Below are 25,895 nucleotides of genomic sequence, written 5' to 3'. Positions count from 1 at the left end.
GCCTCCACACTTCCAAATCCGGTCCTGTCTTGGACTAATATCCCTATTGAAATTCACTCTCTCGGAGTTTCGTTTTTATTTTTGATTCGTGCAGTAGCTTGAATATCAGATATATATTCGATGAAGAAAAAAATATTTCGCTCTGTTTTAAAAAGAAGTTTGGAAATTTCGTAATTTATGTCTTACTTACACAATATAATTTATCTCTCTTATTAATTTCTTTACTCGATTTTGATATCTTTGAGTTACTTTTTCGTACTCACAAGTTTAAGCACGGATCGGTGCAGATTTTTTAAATTGCCCCCTTTCCAACAGGATTTGATTAATGGATTTGGGGGCTCGGATGAATTTGTGGGGCTACTTTGTCTGTCACTCTTAAAATTAGGATTTTACAGACAGGTCCTTTTTGGGTGCCCTATGTTGGGAGGATCCTCGCAATTGCGACATTTGTCACTGTTCCCAATTCAGGTAGGCTGCTGGAAATTAACATTTTTCTTCCATGCTTAACTTTTGGCAGTGAGTATATATAAGCAAATAGCTGCACAAATTTGTTGAAACCGTTATAATTTTTTAAAATATGTGCAAAAATTAAAAAGTGTTAGGATATTTTTTTTTAAGAATAAAAAATTTGCTAAATTTAAGAAAAAAAGTGGACAATATTATTTATCGTTGAAAATAAATTACTTATTGCTGAATAAACAGTGCACAAAACATTTCAAAAAATCATTTCTTTTCTTTAGTAAAAGGCGAAAGATTAGCACGAGGTTTGAAGGGAAACCAGAGCATAAATCATTTCTTTTACTTAATTTTTGAAACATGTAATGAGGGTAAATCGGTTGAGACCTTTTATGCCTCACAAGTTTGAAAGCAAATACACAAATACAGCTGAACTAGGTTAATTCGAAATGTCACGAATTTGCTCATATTAGATTCTTAACAACCTTGAATAAGTCATACTGTGGAAAAACGAAAAAAAAATTAATTAATTTGAATTTTGACATCTTGAATGCAAATTATGTTTTTCGAAATCACGAGTGTGTGTATGTAGGCGTGTGTGTTTGTGTGTGGGAGGGTATGTGTGTTTGTGTGTAGGGGTATGTGTATGTTTGTGCATGTGTGTTTGTGTTTGCGTACTGGCATAAGTGTGTGGGTAGCTGTGTGTATGAATGTGTGTGTGGGGGTATGTGTATGTGTGTGTAGGCATATGTGTTTGTGTCTGTGTGCAGGCATGAATGTGTAGCTGTCTGTATGTATGCATGAATGTGTGAGTAGTTGTGTATATGTATGTGTGTATGTTTTTGTGTGTGTGTATGCGTAGGTGTCTGTATGTGTAGGTGTCTGTATGTATGCATGAATGTGTGAGTAGTTGTGTATATGTATGTGTGTATGTTTTTGTGTGTGTGTATGTGTAGGTGTCAGTATGTATGCGTGTGTGTATGTGTGTGTGCGTGTATGTGTGTGTGTGTATGTGTGCGTGTGTAGTTGTGTATGTATGCGCGTGTGTGTAGGACATGGATGCAACCCGGAGACGGCTTTCGCTATGGGTGCAGCATCGTGAGGAGCCGGTCGACGGTGATGGTGTGGAGGGTGGCGGTGGGAAAATAAAATCAAAGGGCATCAAAACAGTCAAGTGAGAACAATAAGCAATCGTGATTGCTCAAAAATGCTAACCTACGTTTAAAAAATGTAACTACAAATACACACATTGTAATCTAACTATTAGTACATTCAAAAAAAAAAAAAAATCACTTATTTCTTATAAATGAATGTTTTTAGAAAATGTTGAAAAAGGAAGATGATCATCAACAATTGCGGAATAAGTTGTTATCCACAATTGAAGATGAACAGTTTTAGTAAATTTATATGTGCACAAATAAACAAATGTACAGGTTTTATTTTCTATGCAAAATGCTTAATATTTTCTTCTCGATACACAATGGCACATCTACAACCTAAGAAAATGATGAATAATTTCTAAAAAAAAAAAAGAAAATTACAGTATTCAACAAGTAAAGAGATCAGAAATTTTTGTTTGTCTTAGCCGAGACTTTCAATTTAATGAACGTATTGTACGTGAAATTTTTAATGTAATTAGATGGCAAACCAAACTTAACGAACAAAATGTTCGTTTCAGCCATGATTTGGTATTAAACGCCATCGTATTGTGAGAGTTCAAATATTACAAAATTACTTTCAAAGTATCACACTTACTTTTGCTATGCTTCCTGACATTAAAACGTTTCTTCTTGTTTTTTTCTTTTTTGTTCGTTTTGTTTTCTTATTCTAGGTTTAAAAAACCTATCAAACTGAGTCGCCTAGCCAACTATCAAAAATGTATTTGCACTTATTGATTGTTGAAAAATACAGTATTAAGAGAACATTCGAAAACCTTCATTGTAAATTTTTACCTTTTGCGTAAATTTCTAAATTATCCCTTAAAATGTTTCTATACATTCTGCTTTTATCAGGTGATTTTCGATCGCCTTAGACAACATTTTATCGTATAATTTTTGGCTTTGGAAAAGGTGCCTATCCCCTCCCCTTCCAAAAAAAAGCTAGGACGCACAGTCACTACATACCTTCGCCCAAGAGCGAGGGCTCCCCCCCCCCAAAAAAAAAGAAAGAAAAAAGACCCCTAAAAATTTATGTGATGCAAATTGCGCCATGACCTACCCCCCACCCTAGTCACCAGAAGGGCACCCGTGGTTTTAGAACGCTCAAATGTACATTCGATTTTTGTTAACATTTGCTGGTGCAATCTGAAAAACGGCACAATTTTTTAAATTACATTTAATTAAAACTGATTAAATCACCAATAGGTTTTTATTCTACAGAAAAGAACACGCATCTTATTAGTCTCACGTTTACTTAAAACTGAATCTGAAACTGTGTCGAAAACTTTCAATGTCAACCGATTTGTCAAAACATCTCTATTTTATAACTTTCTATTTCAGAACTTTAAATTATATGCATCTATTTTGCAATTCGATTGATTGAAATTAACTTAGAAAACGTTTTAAAGCAATTCTCAGTTTTCTCAATCAATTCCTTTTAAAAGCTTATATCTTTTTAGCGTGGTAGTAATTGCAAAACATTTTCATCGGAGAATATATTTCAAAATATATACGGGAAATAAATAACGAAGATTCCGATACAAAACGGCTTTAAATTCATGAAATATGTACGTGTTATTGGTACATAGATTTAAATGAAATAACTGTTTTAGATTAAGTCAAAAATACCTTTTTGGAGAACTTCGATGCAATAAATTTCATACACAACATGCAACGGTAGTTAAATGTTTTTATTCAATAAAAAGAGTTCCATTATCAACTATTTGCTTATTTCGCAGACGATTAAAAACGACTTTGTTGCAGACGATTTTTATAGTGTTGATTTAATATTTAAATAAGAAACTTCATCAGAGCCAAACGCGAAACTGAGACAGAGGGTATCATTAGCAGTTCTACAGCTTGAATACGCCACCTAGCAGTGATTTAAGAAATTAACCAAAGAGGTAAATGTCCCATTCATCTTCAGGGTAAAATGTACGCTTCAGACAAATTGTGATGTTAATGTAATTAAAAAAAAAATTATATTAATTTGAATTTTTGGCATCTTGAATTCAAATTATGTTTTTCGCAATCACGAGTGTGTGTATGTAGGCGTGTGTGTTTGTGTGTGGGGGTATGTATGTTTGTGTGTAGGGGGTATGTGTATGTGTGTGTAGGCATGTGTGTTTGGTCTGTGTGCTGGCATAAGTGTGTGGGTAGTTGTGTGTATGAATGTGTGTGTGTGTGGGGGGGGGTGGATGTGTGTGTAGGCGTATGTGTTTGTGTCTGTGTGCAGGCATGAATGTGTGGGTAGTTGTGTGTATGTGTGTGTGTACGTGTAGGTGTCTGTATGTATGCGTGTGTATAGGTGTTTGTGTATGTGTGTAGGTGTATGTGTGTGAATGTGTTTGTGTGTGCGTGCGTGTGTGTGTAGTTGTGTATGTATGCGCGTGTGTGTAGGACATGGATGCAACCTGGAGACGGCTTTCGCTATAGGAGCAGCATCGTGAGGACCCGGTCGACGGTGATGCTGCGGAGTGTGGCGGTGAGAAAATAAAATGATAGGACATCAAAACAGTCAAGTGAGAACAATAAGCAATTGTGATTGCTCAAAAAAAAATAATAATAATAAAAAACAAGAACACGAAGCAGAAATACTAACTACCAAACGGCACGACCTTGAGGGTCACGTATTTGGACAAAATTCTAGATATAGGTCAATTCTCACTAGATATGAGCCCAGGTATAGCGGTTTGACTGCATAGGCCCTAGTTCGGCTGCAACGAGGGTCCAAAGTTGATAATTTGGACCCAGAAATGCAATGGAGTTTGCTTTAAAATTACAATTTTTATCGCCTTTTCTGCTATTGTACTGCAGCATGAATCATGCTTACCTTTGAATTAATTACGTTGAATATTAATGTTTAATAAGCGGTTCTCAAATTCAAATTGGCTACTGCTTTTAATTTCAATATCTTGAATGCTAAAATAACATAGTTACAGGATATTTATCGTTTGTAAATGAAACTAATTATTTTCGTTTTATATTAATCGTTTGCTGGTAAAAAGTATTTATCGTTTGCTAATTCGCAACTCCAATAAACTATAGGGGGAGTTGCAGTCACTGTCTAATGGCGGATGAAAAAAGTAACCCAAACAAATGCCGTAACTTATAAATTTCTTTGACGCTTGTTGAATGACAGTAATTTTTCATCGTTCTTGTGAGAAGCTTTCTTTCCTATTCTTCTAAAATTACATTACCCCCCCCTCCCAAATTTTCCGAAGCCTGTAATTTACCCCAAAGAAAACACGTGGAATGGAATGTTTTACCTTTTTCTTTAGTATTGTTAATCAACGCAAGGTAGCGTATTCGAGCTCTGGAGAGTTGCGAATAAAAACATTTACTTTAACTGGATATTTATCATCTACCTAAGATATCCCACATTAATAAGCAAAAAATGGGAGAAGAGAAAAAGCTTTGATTTATTGCACATGGCACACAAAAACACAAAAATACAATATCGTTTCGACTTTTCAAATAGCTTACATAATGCCCATAAATAAATACGTGTTCTCTCTTATACTCAATTTACCAACACAAAATGCCAAAGGTAGTGCAAGATCGAACATAGTGTCGAATTCTGAAATTCCAACGGAAACGCCATTGCAAATCTGCGGCCAAACTAGCATCTTTGGATCCTCGTTACAGAGAAACTAGGGCCTTTGCAATGAGACCGCTTTACCTGCGCTCATATCCCGTGGGAATCATAGACTAATAATAAGAGTAGACCGAGCTATGGCAACCCTTTTGCTGCCCATAAACCAAACCATGTGACTGGTGGATATCCTAGCAACAGCGGGCGTTAATCGTAGCAGACGATCAACGCCAGCGCGAAATAAAATAAATAGAATTGATGGAACATGGAAGAATGATCTTTTATGGAGTCCGATTTGTAAATTTGTTATTCTAAGTTGTAAATATTTTGTTAATATAGTGAGTTTTTCGTTTAGATAGTATTGTGCATTTTCTTTAGTCAATTTCAATAACTCTCTAAGCAATAAAAGATGCAAGCGACCAAGAGGAATCAGCAAACGGTAAGATTTTTACCTACAGTTTCAATTTAAGGTACCGATTAGTACATTTTTGCGTTAACGCAAAACGTTTACGCCATTTCGTTCACGCCAACGCTGACAGCTCCAAATGAAATAAAAGTTACCGAAAACTGATCAAAAACTATTACTAATGTCAAAATAATGCATAACTAAAAGAAAAACAGTTCAATCTCTGCACCTGGAAGTTTTTTTTAATGAAAACACATTGCCTTAAAATACATGTCGAGTGCCAAACTATAGATAATGCTGCCATCTAGCAACCATGCTGCCAAAGTCTTCGCCAAGCCCTTCCACTAGTCACATGATACATCTATGAACCAATTTTCTTTATCAGCAAGAATGAGAAAGCTCGGTCTACTCTTATTATTAGTCTATGGTGGGAATGGATCTAAAAGCTAGAATTTTGTCCAAATCCGAGACCCTCAAGGTCGTAAGCTTAAAAGCAGGTTATAAGTTACCGTATTTGTTTGTTTTACCTTTATTAGCAGTCATTAGACAGAGACTGCAGTGCCCCCTATAGTTTTATTTGAATTGTTGATAGTCCCGTTACTCGCAAATGAATAAAGTGACAAGAAGTCGCATTATAAATTTAACTCATTTGTGCTCTTAAAAGACGATACTATCTTTGTTTTGGAAAGGAAATGCAGTTATTTTTATATCTTTAGAATCATATCGTAAGCTTAGCGTTGCTGTGAATATTTTTTCCAGATATTCGGCGATTGAATCCTGATTTTGCTTAGATTGTTTTTTGGAATACAGTGGGACATTAAACACTAATTGAAGGTAGATATAAATAATATTTTTTAAAAACCGTATTCATTCTCGCAAGTTCTTTACACAAAAAAAAGGTTAGTTGATTCATTTCGAACGTGTACATTTTCATCTCGTTCGATAGGAATTATTTGTTTCTTTATTATAATTTCTGTTTGACAGTGTTTTCCATTTTTAATCACACAATCGTGAGCATTCCTTATTGCATATAAAATTTATATCATGATTGTGTTGTGAATTATGATTTAATTTTTAATGTGATCTGATTTATTAGCGCTCTTTTCCTAAGTTTTTAAATGCATTACTTTAACTTGAAAAGAGCAATTAATGAGCTGAGTGAGAACATATTTTTAAATTTATGCAAAAATATAACTTTAAAAATAGTAAATAATCAACTATCGTCCAGATAAAGAAACTTAAAATCAAACGCAACGCCAAGCGAAGCTTCTTAATGTGAGAAAACTTCTAATGCTCTTAATATTTTTATTTCATACATTTGTTATGTTAAGATATCAGATTAAATTACCTATTATTGTAACTTTAAGATATTATTTATTTCCAATTTTCCCCAACATCTCACAACTGTATTGCTTTATCAAATTACATGAATTTAAAGGGAAAAATTATTACGCAAATATATAAAATATTCATTTTGAGATTGATCTTTGTTACACATAGAAGCAGGGGGTGCCAATCCTCCCCCCCCAAGTTCAATGGCGCAAATCCCCACTTCCCAATTTTTCTAAACCCTCTTTCTCTTTATTTTTAGCTCTCTTTTTTATTTTATCACAATTTTAAAATATTTTTTTTATTTTTTAAATATTATTTATTATTTTTTTATTTACTATTATTATTATTACTATTTTATTGGAAACTAGTGATACCCGCACGGCTTTGCCCGTAATAGAAAAATCAAAAGGTCTTATGGTTCGCCAGTATATTTACAAATAATGTATGGTGAATTTTCTCGCCAGTTGGCTTGTACCCATCTTACGGTTCCACGTTATGATAATTTCGTATCTCGCCAATTGGCTTGTGCCCATGTTACGGTTCCACGTTATGATAATTTCGTAACTTACTCGTCCATCTTATGATATTTTTTTCTTTAAAATTGGAATAGAAAAAGAACCACATCGAATTTTTGAAAAATCGCTTCGAGGTGCACACCCCCATGCTACATACTAACTTTGTGCCAAATTTTATGAAAATCGGCCGAACGGCTTAGGCGCTTGCTCGTCACAGACATCCTACAAACATCCTACAGACATCCAGACATCCTCCGGACAGAGAGACTTTCAGCTTTATTATTAGTAAAGATAAAGAAGTTCTGTTCGACTCCAATGACATACACACAACACACACACAAACTAAATAAATAAATGAAATAAAATATAAACAGAATAAAATAAAATAAATAACTTAAATTAAAAATAAATCTTTATTATTATTACTAATTACTAACTAATAATAAAGCTGAATGTCCCTCTGTCCGGATCTCTGTCTGTCAGGATCTCTGTGACGCGCATAGCGCCTAGACCGTTCGGCCGATTTTCATGAAATTTGGCACAAAGTTAGTTTATAGCATGAGGGTGTGCACCTCGAAGCGATTTTTCGAAAATTCGATGTGGTTCTTTTTCTATTCCAATTTTAAGAACAAAACTATCATAAGATGGACGAGTAAATTACGAAATTATCATAACGTGGAACCGTAACGTGGGCACAAGCCAATTGGCGAGATACGAAATTATCATAACGTGGAACTATAACATGGATACAAGCCAATTGGCGAGAAAATTCACCATACATTATTTGTAAATATACAGGCGAACCAGAAGACCTTTTAATTTTCCTATTACGGGCAAAGCCGTGCGGATACCACTAGTTACTAATAATAAAGCTGAAAGTCTCTCTGTCCGGATCTCTGTCTGTCAGGAACTCTGTGACGCGCATAGCGCCTAGACCGTTCGAGCAATTTTCACGAAATTTGGCACAAAGTTAGTTTGTAGCATGGGGGTGTGCATCTCGAATCGATTTTTCGAAGATTCGATGTGGTTCTTTTTCTATTCCAATTTTAAGAACATTTTCCCGAGCAAAATATTCATAAGATGGACGAGTAAATTACGAAATTATCATAACGTGGAACCGTAACATGGACAAAAGCCAATTGACGAGAAAATTCACCATACATTATTTGTAAATATACAGGCGAACCAAAAGACCTTTTAATTTTCTACTACGGGCAAAGCCGTGCGGGTACCACTAGTCAATAAATAAATTTAAATAAATAAATTTAAAAAAATTAAAAATCCCCCTCCACCCAAATTGTGATGGTGTAATTTGCGCTAGAACTCCTCCGCCCCGTGCCCTTTGGGCACCCCTGCATAGAAGTATATAGTACTGTCAAAAAGTTTTGCACCTGTCCAAAAAAATAATAATTATTTTAATAATATTATGTTATTATTTTATATGAATTGATCAAAATGTCTGTTGTGCGTTTTCTTCTACACTCAGTACTAATTGTGTTAATGGACTGGTTGTTCGAAGGCTATGTCAATGTAAATTTGTCACTGAGGTTTTGTATAATTCTTATTGTAGAGAGAATTTAAAATCAAGTATAGAATTTTACAAACTAACGATCAAGGTGTATAGTGATACAAGTCATTTTTGAAGTTTGATACTATTAATTATAATATTATTTGGTGCATCGAAAATATTTTTTTAAGTTATAAAATATTACCGTTTTTGCTGATATTTCAAATATTAATTGATATTTACATATATGTTCAGTGTTGTATTATTATTCAATATTAGGCATGTTTTGATTTAAAATATTGAATACAATTTGTCAACTGCAAGAATGACAAAGTGAAGTAGTTAACTTCATTTATTTTTTTATCCATTTATTAAACCATTTTCATATTCTTTCATTAATTAGTTCATTTGCGTTCTCCCTCAATTACTCATTCTATAAATTTCTTATAAATTCCCTATTTTATTCACTCCTGAATAAATTCATGATTCATTTATTCAGGAATAAATGAATCATGAATCATTCATTTGAACATCATTCATTTGAATCATTCATTTGAAACATAATTCTTATTGTTTCATTTACCTATTCAGTTGTTCATTCGTTTTAATAAACAAGTGGCAAATATTTCATCACACAGACATTTTAATTTTCTTTTTGCTCCCTCTGTGATGCAAAGTAATAAATTTCCACTTTTATTTGAAGATACAAATTTACTGCCAAATGCGAAAAATAAAACTCAAATAAAAGTTTTATTATAAAACAAATTCTTCTCTCTTTATGTTCTGTAATTTTCATAATAAATTTATCATTCGTTCATTCTAAAAAATGTAGTTATCTTAACTAATTTCAATTTGACCAGCATTCTTGTATAACAGCTGAGATAACGTTCACCGGCTTCTTAGAACGTTTTAAATACTTCTTTGAAGAAAAACAGCTGAAGTAACTTTTGCCGACGTCTTTTAAGTGCATGTTATTTGCGTTTCGTCTAACACAGCGGTTCCCAACCCTTTCCCCCCTGCGAACCCCTTCCAAACTCCGTTGCAAAATATAGAATAACAAATATTGCTACGAACTAAAATGGTTGCTAAAAAATGAATACAAAACAAATTCACCAAAAAAATTAACACAGTGATTATTTTGTGTTGAGCTTCAATCAACTTTGAAAAAATTTTTAAAATGGGATATTTGTGGAACAAAGTGACTCAAAAAAAAAAAAGTTTGGCTGAAATTTTTCTGACACTAGGGTACATTTATCTCTAATCACTAAATCAGGAATCAATTAAAGAGTGATCTTTAAAATACCTTTCAGGGAACTCTCAGATTAACTAAATAAACTTTTTTCTTACAGTAAAATGAGAAAGATCTCTACGTTTAAGTCTCCTTGAGAAGGACAACGAGCCTAGCTGTCTTCTCAAGATATACTGCGTACATTAATCGTTTGATTGCTGAAGACTTTTCTTGCAATTATGCTATAAGAGCGGAGTAAAATGTGTACATTGAAAAATAGTACAAACGTCTATTTTCAATGTACGCATTTACTCCAATTTTTACACAATGTGTATTTTTAATAAGACAAATATTTTTCAACTCACTTACTACAAGAGACATTTTCTACACAAATTTGATAAATTCCTTATTTTCATACAGAGCAAATTAAGTTGAATGGTTAAATTCCGTGTAAGTTTTTTTTACTGTGTAAACCTTCCACTGCCAAACTTTCACCCACAAAAACTTTCTATAGTAATAAATTTTTCATACTTCGTGTGGTATTCTGGGATTTCTAGCTATTCTTTCCCTTCTTCGATAATAAAGCTCGAAGAAAATTGTAGTCCCTGTAGGAATGAAAATCATAGCAACAAACTACAGCGTGATCTCACTTCTATGCATTTCTGACTCAACACAAGAGAAGAGCGATAGCTCTTCGTCGAACTCAAATGGTAAAGAAACTAAACATCAAAATATTTTAGACGCTCGTATATGTAGTGTTTTCATCAAGTTTAATTAATCTTTCCGATCAAAAACTTCTGAGGAAACGACTGCTTTCAAATTCTTTTATTTGAGGACATTGTATTCATAAGTAGAGCTTTTTCAGCATGGCTTTAGGGCTATCATTGTCAATGGAAGCGCTAAAACCGGCACTTTGCAATGACAGAGTAAACTATTTAAATGTAAAATGTGTCAGGAAGTATGCAAATATTTTCATGTTAAGGGTATCGAATGTGTGAGAGACAAATGAATAAAAAAGGAGTAAAATTTGCCTGAAACCACTTGAACATGAAACTTCATCAGAAACAGGCATGTTAAAACTCCGCCATTACAATATTTTTTTCGTGAACCTTTGAAAACCTCTCGCGAACCCCCAAGGGTTCGCGAACCACCGGTTGGGAACCGCTGGTCTAACAGATAAAGGGCTTTTGAACAGTTAAAGTCTGTTCACAGTTAAACGACTGCGAAGTGACTGATTGAGGATAAAGTACTTCAAACTGAAATTCTACATTTATCACAATGACCCCCCCCCCCCCCGACAATATTTCACTCGTCACTGGGGTGCCCATTCTCCCCAAGTTCAATGGCGCAAATTTCCAACACCCCTCACCCCCCAAAAAACGTTCTCAACCTTCTTTCCCTTCTTTATCTTTTAGCTATTTTTTTATTTTGTTTATATTTTTTTAAATATATTTTTTTAATTTATTTTTTTAATATTTTTTATTTATTTATTTATTTTTTAATAATTTATTTATTTATTTATTTTTAATTACTATTATTATTATTATAGTATTAGAAAAGTTCTGTTCTACGCCAATGACATACACACACAAACTAACTAAATAAATGAAATAAACAGATACATATAACAGAATAAAATAAACTAAACAATTTTCATTTTAAATAAATCAATAAATAGATTAAAATAAGTAAATAAAAATAGTTACCCCCCCCCCCCTCATTTTGATGGCGCGGTACTTGTGCCATAATCCTCCCCTCCCCCCCCCCCCCCGCCAATATCGGGTCCGACTATACAAAACTATTTCAAGCACTTGTAAACACCTCTCAAACTATTTAAAACCATTTTTTAATTATATATTATCGTTTACTACCATAAAGAACGAAATTTATACTGCTCTTTTTTGATTTTAAAGCGGTATTATTCAACAGAAAATACTGCATGACGCAAAAAATCTTTCTTTGATTGTAAAAAGCATTCTATTTTTCTTCCCATCTTCGCGAGCTTGAAATAAAGCACCGCACTTTAGTGCCATTGGTTCAACTTTCACATTTTAGAAAGATAGAATGGAAAAAAAGGAATGAGAAAAATACGAAATGGCTATTCGCACACTTTTATAACAAAGTGAGGTTAAGACTGTTTGCGGTGTAAGAACATTCGCCTTCAATGGTATTTAGTAGTAGTTGCAATACCGGTATACCGAATACCGGTATTTCGAGCAATGATGCACTTTCGTTATACCGGTATTTGTTGAGGTAAAATACCGTTATTTCGGTATTAGCCGAAAATAAGTCGTTTTAATGAAAGAATTTTTAATTCAACGCATTAAACATTTAATAAAATTTTAAATGTACATTTCTTTTTCCGTGATACAGAACCCAAAATCAATCTATTGATGTAAAAATTTTGTTTGAAAAGCACGAACTCATAGAATACGAATACAGTCAACTTCCGCTACAACGCGATCCGACTTACGCGAAATGGCAATAACGCGAGTTTTTCAGGAGTAACGAATTTTAAAGCAAAAGCGAATTTCTCGCTCTCAACGCGAAAATATTTGGAAAGGAATCGTGATGCTAAGTTTCGGCTTTGTTATTGGCTGCTAAACATTGACTTCGTGAATGTACTTTCATCCTTTCAGCATCACTGACTGCGCAAGCTCCAACACACTGCACAACATAGCTTTATTGGTGTATCACCATTCCTCATATTTTTCATTTATTTATTCTAAATATGAAAGGTGATGAAATATGGTGGCACCTAGACACGCTATTTCATCTAAAGTTCGAAGATGGAAACAAAAAGCGAAAGTTTGGGACAATTTAAGAAAAGGTAAAGATTCTTGATACGCTTGAACAACTAGAAAGTAAGTCGAAGGTAGCACGACGATTAGGAATGAGTGAATCTCTCATACGGATAATTAAAGATCAAGAGAAGGCAATCCGTATCCGTCCAGACCTTAAGTTTTAATATGAACCTCGCAGAGTAGTTTTTTAAGCAAAATGCAAACAATATGAAATTGGAATCGGTTCTTGTATTGTAGATTATAGAGACTCTGAAAAAGGGGTGTTACCCATAGATGTAAGTGTTATAAAAGTAAATGCGAGGCTACTGTATTTAAAAATATATTAAAATGACGATCATACTGCGCAGCATAAATCATCGTCTTTAATTTTTAAGTTATAAATGTAAGTTATTGTATCTTCTGAAAAAGTACTCTTACAGTGCAGTGCGTTGTTATTACTACATACTTAACGTATCGTACTGTTTTATTTTTATGTCTCTCTCTCCCATTGATCATTAATTCTGTGCATCGTAGCAGTATTTTACGTTGAATACTGCAGCATTTTTAAAAATACGGTAAAAATTCAGCTCTTTATGTAAAAAACGGTAATATATAGTTTAAAAAAATGGTGTAAAACAGTTTAAAAGGTGTTTAAAAATGTCTAAAGTGATGGGGTATGTTAATAAAAAAATCATACAACACTTTTCCACAACGCGAAATTTCAACTTACGCGAGGAGTCTAGGATCACATCTCTCGCGTAAGTCGGGATCCGACTGTAAACAAAAGGTAGCGGAAAGATTGCAATATGATATTGTCAAAACTACAAATACAAATACAAAATACAAAAGTGACGACCAGCAACAGGCTCTGGGCCCAGCTAGACTGGTCCTAGTCAATTTACAATCCCCAGTGAAGATCAATGGCCCGCTTAAAACTGTCTACTCCTTTGCTCATTACCACCTCTTCCGGTAAGCTGTTCCGAGGTTCCACTACCCTGCAAAAATAATAATTTTTCCTAATATCCATGTTAGCCTGAGATTTAAATAGCTTAAAACAATGACCCCTTGTCCTATTTTCAGTGCTAAACTTTAGCCCCGTAACATCTTTCGTTTTAATAAATTTAAACAGCTGAATCATGTCCCCTCGGTCTCTTCTTTGCTCAAGACTGTACATTTTTAGCCTTCTAAGCCTGGAATCATAATCTAAGTGGGAAAGTCAACTTATTAGCCTTGTAGCCCGCCTTTGAACCCTTTCCAATACATTAATGTCTTTCTTAAGATAAGGAGACCAAAACTGAACAGCATACTCCAAATGGGGTCTTACCAAACTTCTATATAAGGGCAGAAGAAGTTCTATATAAGGGCAAAGGAAACTTCTATATAAGGGCAGAAGAAACTGTGCAGCATTGCTAGCAACAAAGCCAATAAGATGCTTGGGTTTATCAATAGATCTATTTCAAACTAGATGGTGAGACGAATCGCATTTTCTTGCTCTTATGTGCACCATGCTTTTATTTTTTCCATTTTCCTGATCACTTCCCCGAGTGTAATTTTGAATGCATTTGTCTTACGAACACTTTATTCCAACCATCACATGCCTAGAAACTTTGATTTCTTTTTTAATTATTTGTATCACTAAATTTTGACAGAAACTTTGCTTTGACGCATAACAAATGGCATTTTTTGTCACCAAGAGAAGATGATGGTAATATTGGAAAAGCATCGTCTCTCGGAAAGAAATCACAACTAGCAATGAGTTTAAATAATAATAATAATAATACACACAATACAAAAGAAACACACTCACACCCACACAAAAGAATTAACCCAAAAATGACAAGCAAGAAACTGAATTATCTGAAGATGAAGGACTTCTAAACAATTAGAGGAGGTGTGTATCGCGCATTGTTAACAGTAATACCGACCTGTGTGAATTCAGAAATAGTATTTTCAACTGAAGGAAAGTTGAACACTAAAATGAATTATAGGCTTTGAGACAATTCAACACATGCATTATGTTTATTACTCCATCATTGATTTTTTATTATGACATTTGTTCCTTCATTTTATACTTGTTCACCAATACGTTTTCATAAAATAATACACTTTTTGACAAAATTAAGAAGTGTGGAAACAAAACAATATGTTTTCAAGTATTTTTTGAGAAATTTCAAATACCGGTATTAATACCGGTATTCCGGTATCACGTTTTAAAAACATCGAGTACCGGTATTGCATTTTTGGTCCGGTATCGCAATGGGTTGTTTTCTTCAGTCAAAAGTAGTACTTTTTTGTCACTGAAATTAATAGAATAAGCAAAAAATAAAAAATAAATAAATAAATAAATAAATAAAAACCATGAACCCAGAAAATACTTTCATTTTCCCAACAGTTATTTTTTAATTATTTTTTTTAAATGTCCGATCTTTCAAACAAGGCGTGGTCTTGATGAAGTCATAAATGATGCTCTTTTTGCATCTTTCTACTGCGTTTCCACGTTATGATAATCCATAAGCGAATTAAAATTGAGCTTTACGCTTGCTATCAACCAGGGCTGTAGAGTCGGAGTCGGACTGATTTTGGGGTAAAGGTGTCGGTGTCGGAGTCGTTCGAAAACATGCCGACTCCGACTCCGGGTATCTTTTTTTTGCTTTAATTTTCACTGACTCTCCTTGCATTTTTTAAAAAACTGACTACCAATTAATTTGATTACACGTTTAAAGGCCTACTAATAAGAAAAAACCTGTCATTGTAACGACCACAGCTGGCTTGATTGCTTATCGAACTTTCTGTAACAGCTATCTACGCCGTTCCCAGTTTGATTATTTTCTAACTTTATTTAACTGATAGCAACCGTCAACACACAGTTTTGTTGCCTAACATTTTCTAAGTAATCACTTTCAAATAATAGTAATATTTTTTACCTCCATCTCAGTTATGAAATAGTAAAAGGAATGCATCGCTTGAGCAAGTCGGGAAACTTCTGAGGGTGCTTGGTAAATTCAAATAAGTGTTGGCACGAAAGTGCAAATCCAAAAGATCTGATAAAATATAAATGTTTTTTTTTAATCTAAAGAATTTCTAAGAACGAACTTTCTAAGACTATCTAAGAACGCTTGGTTATCACTGAAAAGTACAAAATAAATTACATGATTTATTGATAACAACACTCAATAGTTGTAGTTAATGCAATAAAATTAAAATTAAAAATTGAGCCAAGAAATGTAGGTATAGTAAAAGCTATTTGTACAAAGCTGTATACCGCCGCATTTTGTGTAAAATTTACTCCAGACGTACATGTATTCAACCTCTCTCCGCAATATAGTGCAATATTTTTGTTGAAATTTTTTGATGAAATTTAAGATTTATTTGGGGAAACTTTTCAGAATTAAAGTATTTCAATTTTTAACAAACTCCGAAATTAAGTTGAGATGTCATCCACCAGATGGGTGTCACTCCAGAGTAGTGGGGGGCGCCCCTCTCAAGGAAAGTTTTTTGATTTCGGAAAAAAGTTTTTTTTTTTTTTCCTCTCTCTCAAAACTCTTTCTCACATTCTTCTCTGTGCTTTCAAAAATTGAAAGCACAGGATTTGATCAACATCTATTTGTTAAACATTACAGGGGAGCAAATAAATCCTTTTAAGTTTTTTTCTTAAAACTGGGATTTTTAAGTAAACTCACTTAAAAAATCGCAACTATTGAATAATTTGATTTTCAAATTGAATTTCTAACGTTGGTGTGCATCTTAGGTTTACAATAAAATGCAACGCGGAAATTTCTTACAAAGGAATTGATATTTCAATTTCTGTTTAGGGGTTTTTCCCTTTCCCATGAGGGAGGGGGTGTGATTTGAAAAAAAAAAAAAAAAACAGTAATAATAATAAAGCCGAAGTCGGAGTTGGAGTCAGAGTCGGACGTTTCAAAATCCTAGAGTCGGAGTCAGAGTCGGCCAATTTTCTTCCGACTCCGCAGCCCTGCTATCAACCATATCGTTGCCAATACACGGGAGTAAAGATGCGAATTAAATATTTTGCTCTGTGAATAGCGACAGAGAATCTCATTTCATCATTTGTGATGTCATCGGCAGAAGCGTAAACCATGAAAACGCACTGATTTAAGTAATTTTTTTAAAATATTAAACTCAAACAAATTATTTAAAAAAATGGTCAGATCCTATGTTTTTAAGCATGCTCTTTCAGAAAAAAATACTTTTAAAATTTTGGAAACGACCCCATTCCTAATATTAAGGGATATTAAGGATCCATTAACGAAGGCAATATTTAATAGTCCATATTTAGTAGCTAAAAGTATCCATTCTGCTTAAGTTATATCACGCTGCAGCACGAGTCAATAGCATTTCAGCCCCGCAGGTAGGGGCGCCCGAAGTAAAATATTTGGGAGGGGGGAAATTCTCAATTTGCCTGTTGAATTCCAATTTTACCGAAGGATAAAGCACGAGAATGCTTACATATCCTGCATACATAACGTCTAATAAGAAGGGACATTAGGCATCATTATAAAACAACTTTTAAAAAAATGAAAAAAAAAAAAAAAAGCTAAAAAAGAATCTCAATGTTGCAATATTGACTCCAAAGTTTCCAAATCTCCAGCAAAATTTACCGAATAAGGATATTTCTTGATAGGTCACAGTGACCTCACCTGAAAAAAACTGGACGTGTTCGAAGAAAAGTGAAGACAAGTTTTGAAACCGCTAATGGGGTTGTTCCCTTCAGTCAAAAGTAGTACTTTTTGTCACTGAAATTGATAGAATAAGAAAAAATAATAATAATAACATGGACCCAGAAAATACTTTCATTTTCCCCAAGAGTTATTTTTTAAATATTTTTTTTTTAAATGCCCGATTTTTCAAACAAGGCGTGGTCTTGATGACGTCACAAATGATGCTCTTTGGCGCATCTTTCTACCACGTTTCCACGTTATGGTAATCAAGAAGCGAATTAAAATGCGCTCTACGCTTGCTATCAACCCTATCGTTGTCAATACACGTGAGTAAAGATGCGAATTGAATATTTTGCTCCCTGAATGGCAACACAGAATGGCTTTCATCATTTGTGATGTCATCGGCATAAGCGTGAACAATGAAAGCGCACCGATTTAAGTAATTTTTTAAAAATATTAAACTTAAACAAATTAGTTAAAAAATGATCAGATCCTATGTTTTGAAACATGCTCTTTCAGAAAAAAATACTTTTAAAATTTTGGAAACGACCCCATTGCCTATTTTACTCTGAAGCAGCTCAGCAATCTAATTCACCAGAAATTTTGTTACAAATTGTCCCCCTATGTTACTGGAGCAATAATTCTACAGCGATTTCAAGGCTTTTTTTTTTTCTTTTTTGGTAAATCAATCATATTTGACAGATCATGACACATTTCTTTGTGAGCGAAGATTCGTTTTGTAATATCCTTGTAAAACATATTTTGTTCCCTTTTGTCGCGATATTTTTATTTCATTTAATTTCACGAGGAAAAAGTGGTATTATTTACTAGGCTCCGCTTACGTGTAAGTCAACTGTTCAATTGTAGCCAAATATTGATACAACTGGCCTCCACTGATGTGTTAAGTATTACGAACTGAGAGAATAGAAATTCATACCTGTTTTGATTATTATGTGCGAATAAGCAAGTGTTGTAAATTCTGGTTTATATTTTTTCTTCTGTGGGTATTAAACATGCGTACAAACAGGTGATTATAATTTTCGTCACACGTAAATAAAAGTACAAGCTAATCTTTTAAATAAAAAGATTTTCTCAAATTTTTTTTAGGAAACCATTTAAAATCCTAAACTGGTGTTCCCTAGGTTATACTCCATATACGCCCATATCCTCCATATACGCCCATATCCTCCATATACGCCCATACTCTCAAACATTTTTTAGAGATATAGCGTATACCCTCAAACTTCAAAAACTTTCATATTATGACATATTATGCATATGATCGCATACACATATTGTGCGTAATTGATTACTGGGAGTATACCCTCAGAAAAATTGATGGGAACATCACTGGTCCTAAGTAGTTTATTTGGAACTTCACATAGGATGCAGTGGTTAGAGCCACTAGCTTTCACCCAAACGATCCAGACTCGATCCTGTATTTTAAAACCCATTTTATTCAATTACTAGTGGTACCCGATGATAATTTTGCTCGAGACAATGTTCTTAAAATTGGAATATAAAAAGAATAAAATCGAATTTTCGAAAAATTACTTCGAGGTGCACACCCTCATGCTATAAACTAATTCTGTGCCAAATTTCATGAAAATCGGCCGAACGGTCGAGGCGCTATGCGCGTCACAGAGATCCATACATCCAGACAGAGAGACTTTCAGCTTTATTATTAGTAAAGATTCAACAAAAACCTTTTTGCATCATTTGTTCAAGAAATGTTTTACGAATGCATTTACAATTCAGGTATAGAATGATGGAAAAACAATTGAAACGTAGTCGTATTGCCACACAGTAAAAGATCTTTAAATGTCAATTTTACACTAAAATTTCGCATAAGCTAACTTACATGGGAGGGATATATAAATGACGCGCATTGTTCTCAAAAATATGTTTGCATTAAAATTTATTTTCATGCATTCTTTTGAACCGTTTTCATGATTTTGTTTTGATTTTGTAATGACTTTCTTTGATTATTGTTGTCCTTGCGTACATAAATTTTAGTTTCAATCTGGCAACTTCTTTTTGGTGCGTCGATATTTTTCTATACTGTGCATTACTTAATGTAAGTAATGTATCTTCAATACATTAATTAGTAAAGGATATCTCTTGATTTTGGTTGAAAATATATTGCCATGTACTTAAAGCCTTTTGAGTACTATAAGGTCAGGAAAAAATTCTTAAGTACCAGTCCTACCTCTTGATCAATTTTTTAGAGCAACGAACTATTTTTATAAACAGTGGTGGCAACTTCTTTGTTCTATCAGATGTTGTATGTTATTTTATCACTGTTTTTTTTTCGTGAAAACACATTTTAAACTGTTGCACTAAACTTAATTATTGTAAACCATTATATGAACACTAGAATTTTTTGCACAGATGAAATTTTAACCCGAACACCAGTGGATTAACCCTAAACTCCAGTAGATAGCGTTAGTTTTCAACCACATTTTTGATTCTTCATTCCTCTAATATGACTGTCTTACCAGTAAAACAGGTGACTGGATCCAGTTCAGCCTTGTCAAAATAAGGCATGTCAAACATTATCAAAAAATATTATCAAATTATCATGCCATGGCTCGAGTTTCATTGTTGATGACGTCAGCGTTACTCGATCATTCGCTATTATATATATGAGGATTCAAGTAAGTTTATGACAATGTTTACTTTGCTTATTAAATTGAGGATTCTCTTTTTTTTACCTGTTAGTTCTCAGTAAGACAATGAGGCACTTAAAAAAACACAATGTCTAGGAACCCATGTGAACATTTTCCACACCCCGTTCGCAATACTATTAATAGTGTAGCATATTATAAATTTTTTTGAAAATATGTAAATATATTATTATTTTTCTACAATCAGATTGTAACTTTATTGTTACTCATTATTATTATTATTACTAAATATTTATTTATTTTTATTGTTTTTTATTTTTAAAATTATTTTGTTACTAAATAGTTGACCTACAATTTAATGCTACATAATACTTACAGGATATAAAAAGGCGCAAAATATTTTCATTTCGTTGAAAACTGAATTTCAAAATAATTTTAAAATACATTATTACACTGTAGGAAGCTTAAGAGCAATATATATTTAGAATAATCTTCATATAATAAAAAAAAACTCTTTGTACTATGTAGTCTTATACATTTCTTTCGTGTCTATCCAGTGATCAGAACAGGCTACGAGACATTGAAATTTGCCAGTGAGCAGTTATATATTTGAGAAAAAAAAAATTGGGAATCTTAGTGAGACAATTACTGTACAATTTTACGCTGGTGCAGTATAGATTACAAACCCTTTAATATACGTATATGTTTCATATTAAAGAGTTTTTCTACAAAATATGGAGGCTAGTTCTGCATTTTTAATAGCATAATGCCCCAGGACTCTTTACATGTGCCTCCCTAATTTGAGCACATGTGAACAATTGACGACATTTGCTTAAAAATACCATAAAGTAGAGAAATGTTTTAATAAAAAATCTCAAAATTTCCATGACACAAGGAAAGACTATTTAATCATGGGGACATTTTTGAGCTGAGAAATTGATAATATTTTTTAAAATATAAAGCAATGAAGAAAAAAAAAAGTTCACGTGTGAACCTCTATCTTTTGTACTTTTTTTTCATTCAGTTGCTCTGCGGCGGGTGACAATTGCTAATTTTTCTAATTAACAAATTCGGTAACAAATTTGCAAATTAATTTGCTACCAATTTCGGCATTTGGTTAATCAGAATGCGCGGTCTAATTGTCTTTTACTAATAAACTTGTAATTATTAAGTAATTTTCGTTAGTCAAGAAATCCCTCCGGATACAATTTATGGGCACTGATATATTTGATGCAAGCCATAAAATTTCATTCTATTCTTACTAAAATTTAAGTAACTCATAAATTTTTATCGGTTATTAACAAAACAAATCAGTTTTTGATCAAAAAAAAAAAAAAAAAAGAAAGAATCCTGAAAATATTGAAAAGTTTTTTTTTTTTTGTGATCATAATCTTGATGGTAGGTGAAAATGTATCATAAACATGACTGTTATTTTTCTGAAGCCGAAAAAGTAAATTTCGGCTTTCGAAAAAAAAAAAATTAGAAATAAGTAAAAGTTAAATTCTTCATTGAGTAATAAACAAATTATTAATTTAAAAAAATTTTGTTGCAGAGCTTCCTTGTTCTAAAAAAGACTTGTGTTTTAGAATGGAGTCGTTTCCAAAATTTTAAAAGTATTTTTTTCTGAAAGAGCATGCTTAAAAACATAGGATCTGACCATTTTTTTAAATAATTTGTTTAAGTTTAATATTTTTGAGAAATTACTGTAATCGGTGCGCTTTCATTTTTATGTCTTCTGCCGATGACATCACAAATGATGAAATGCCATTCAGTGTTGCCATTCACAGAACAGAATGTTTAATTCGCATCTTTACTCACGTGTATTGGCAACGATAGGGCTGATAGCAAGCGTTGAGCGCAATTTTATTTCGCTTCTTGATTATCATAACGTGGAAACGCGATAGAAAGATGCGCCCTAGTACATCATTTGTGACGTCATGAAGACCACTACACGCCTTGTTTGAAAAATTGGACATTTTAAAAAATTAATTAAAAAATAATTGTTGGGAAAATGAAAGCATTTTCTGGGTTCATGTTTTCTTTTTTTTTTTTGCTTATTCTATCAATTTTAGTGACAAAAAAGTACTACTTTTGACTGAAGGAAATAGCCCCATTATCACAAAAAGTTGTTTACCAGGAACTGACCGGTGATTCAAATTGATATCTCCATTACTTATTCTTATTTAGCTAAATGTGCTTATAACTACGGAGTTAACACTGCGAACGACCTTTGGTCAAAAAAGACGATTCAAGTAATAATTGACAGATGCTTCTTCTTGTTTAGGAAGATAGCGGCTACTCTCGTGTATCTGACATAAAGTGTAATTCGACGCTTTCATTCTCCCTTAAAACAGCATCAATCAGTAGCCACAACATCAAATTATAATAAAAATTCGCCCTAGATAATTACGGGTCATCATTTATGAAGTTTATTTAATCACATAATAGAAACCTTAAAATTGCAAGAATAGCACTCAAAATTGCCAACATGTGTTTCGAGGCTACGACAAACCATTTTTCTCTACTAATAATAAAGCTGAAAGTCTCTCTGTCCGAATATCTCTCTGTCCGGATCTCTTTCTGTCTGTCAGGACCTCTGTGACGCGCATATAGCACCTAGACCGTTCGGCCGATTTTCATGCAATTTGGCACAGAATTAGTTTGCAGCATGGGGTGTGCACATCGAAGCGATTTTTCGAAAATTCGGTGTGGTTCTTTTTCTATTCCAGTTTTAAGAACATTTTACCGAGCAAAATTATCATAAGATGGACGAGTAAATTACCAAGTTATCATAACGTGGAACCGTAACATGGGCAAACCAATTGGCGAGAAATTCACTATTCATTATTTGTAAATATACAGGTGAACCAAAAGACCTTTTAATTTTCTACTATAGGCAAAGCCGTGCGGAGGCCACTAGTTCAACACAAAAAAAAGTTTAGGGAGGAAAAGACATTCGATGAAAAGCTTTTTCCAATGGTTTGTAACTTAACGCACAAGAGTAAAAATTTTATTTTTTACTTGTTTTGTTGAAAAACATGATTGCTAGATTCCCACTTAATAGTTTTTTCTAAAAACCTCCCAATCATCCGACACTTTAACTTATCCGGTACTCTGTCGACCCTTTCATGCCGAACAAGCAATACTACTGCATTTTTCAATTTTGATGTTAAAAAATATTTAAGACTAGCAAAAATACCCTCGTTGCCTAGGTCAGTAATAATTGTGAGAAACAATCACTACTTTCTTTCTTTTGTTTCTAATTTCCAAAATATGAACAAACAAAAACAAAGATCACTAAAAAGATCGCTTTATTTAATTAAATAGTACACACACACAAAGAAAAAAAAAGCTCTCTACCATGTTTCCCTAAGTGTGCAAAAAGTAGAGTTTCCACATGTTTAAATGACTTCAAACTCATGTATGCTCCAGAGAAGTCTTGATTCAAAACTTTCAATATGATTACTATTAATATTGATGTTGTAAGGCAACGAGTTTTTGTAACAATGGTTTTTGTATTTAATCATTTAATGGGGGAAATTACAAGAAATTTACTGTTTTCCATCATTACTTTTTAAAACTAAGTTTTTTAGAAATAAATTAGAGGCTATAATACTTCCTGATAATGTAGCTATCTGTGGTGAAAATATGGTTAAAATCTGTCCAGTAGTTTTGAAATTTACTTCGGACATACTTACATACAGAAGTAGCCATTTATGTATATAGATGAGGATAAAAATCCTAAGAAAGCAATAAATGTCATGCTTGCTCCAGAGAAGCCTTGATTCAAAATTTTTATTATAATAACTTTTAATATTGCAGTTGTACGGTAACGAATTTTCGTAACAATGGATTTTATATTTAATCATTTAATGGGGAAACTACATGAAATTTACTATTTTCCATCATAACGTTTTTGAACTAAGTTTTTAGAAATAAATTATAGCCTAAGTTGCTCCCTGATAATGTAGCTATCTATGCTGAAAAAAATGGTTGAAATCGGACCAGTAGTCTTGAAGTTTACCCCGGATATACATACATACAGAAGTAGCCATTTATGTTTAACTAGTGATACCCGCACGGCTTTGCCCGTAATAGAAAAATCAAAAGGTCTTTTGGTTCGCCTGTATGTTTACAAATAATGTATGGTGTATTTTCTCGCCAGCTGGCTTGTACCCATCTTACGGTTCCACGTTATGATAATTTCGTATCTCGCCAATTGGCTTGTGCCCATGTTACGGTTACACGTTATGATCATTTCGTAATTTACTCGTCCATCTTATGATATTTTTTTTCTTAAAATTGGAATAGAAAAAGAACCACATCGAATTTTTGAAAAATCGCTTCGAGGTGCACATCCCCATGCTACATACTAACTTTGTGCCAAATTTCATGAAAATCGGCCGACCGGTTTAGGCGCTATGCGCGTCACAGACATCCTACAGACATCCAGACATCCTCCGGACAGAGAGACATTCAGCTTTATTATTAGTAAAGAAGATGTAACTTACCTTGGTAGCGGCTGTGGAATCATAATAAGTGGTGTCATACTGCCAGCCTCGATCGCACGACTTGATTGACGCATTATCGGGAACAGTATAATTTCCACCAGTCAGATAATCCGTATAGTTTACATCATACATATAACAGGATGGAGAATCTGTGATGCCTTTTGGCGGGCTGATGAGTGCTCGCTGCTCGCTGATGCTCAAATTCAAGGAAGCAACTTCTGGAACATAGCACCAATGTTCCGGAACGGACACCATGAAAAGAACGTTCATGGAAAACCAGGGGAGAAGTGATGCCGCTGGCACGAGGAAGATCATAATCAAGTCCTTTTGGTATTTTCCATAGTCACCAACTTCTAGAAGGATGTCTTCGAACTCCATCTTCCTCTTGTAGTGCTTCTTTTTGAAGAAAAAAATTCAAATTCCAGAAATGCGTCTTGTTAAGTTATGGTAACTTCCAGTTAGTCATTAAAACGTGTGAACTGTCGCCAACTAAAATTCAATAGAAATTAAGAAATTTTAGAACGAAAGCAAGTAAATTCTATTGAATATTCTTTTTATTAAAAAAATGGTTATGAGATATGGTTAAAGTTGCGGCCAAAATTAATGCTTCTTTTTGAAAAAAATCCAAGTTCCAGAAATGCGTCTCGCCAACTGAAATGCGGAACTAAAATTCAATAAAAATTAAAAATTTTAGAACGGAATCAAATAATTCTATTGGAGATTCCTTTGAAACGAAACAGGTTTTAAGTTATGGTTAGAGTTACGGCAAAAAAATGAATGCGGAATTTTATATCCGGGGAACTAAAGGAAGTGTCTTCCCGAGTGCGAAAATGGATGAACTGCAAAGCTTGGTCTCAGCGCATGGACGAACATAACCGAGAGGCAGCCGTATCATTTTCCCCATCGCTTTCGCAAAGGGTTTGTCCTTGTAAACAATTTCGTCTCTTCCTATCAGTTCAATACACATTCAATTGCGTATAAATATTGTAAAGAGTTACTCGCTCGCTCGGCAACAAAACGAGTGATGTTAGTTTTGGGCCAAAGTTTGCATTATGTGGAGGACATAAAAATGCTGGAGATGGTTAAGGTTTTTGACGAT

General features: G+C 33.5%; 1 protein-coding gene across 1 annotated transcript in view; it reads right to left on the bottom strand.

Moving 5' to 3' along the window:
• The window catches only part of LOC129223933 (organic cation transporter protein-like), a 115,363-nt gene extending 89,814 nt beyond the window's left edge, over window positions 1-25,549 (bottom strand). The window contains exon 1 of the mRNA XM_054858313.1: window positions 24,797-25,549. Within this exon, the coding sequence (XP_054714288.1) occupies window positions 24,797-25,174 (378 nt within the window). The 5' untranslated portion in view covers window positions 25,175-25,549. The remainder of the gene's footprint in view (window positions 1-24,796) is intronic.
• Window positions 25,550-25,895: the final 346 nt, after the last annotated feature.

Source organism: Uloborus diversus, chromosome 6, assembly GCF_026930045.1.
Source record: "Uloborus diversus isolate 005 chromosome 6, Udiv.v.3.1, whole genome shotgun sequence".
Classification (NCBI taxonomy): domain Eukaryota; kingdom Metazoa; phylum Arthropoda; class Arachnida; order Araneae; family Uloboridae; genus Uloborus; species Uloborus diversus.
The sequence above is the reverse complement of the archived record's forward strand: the minus strand, read 5'-3'. Positions and strand labels throughout refer to the sequence as shown.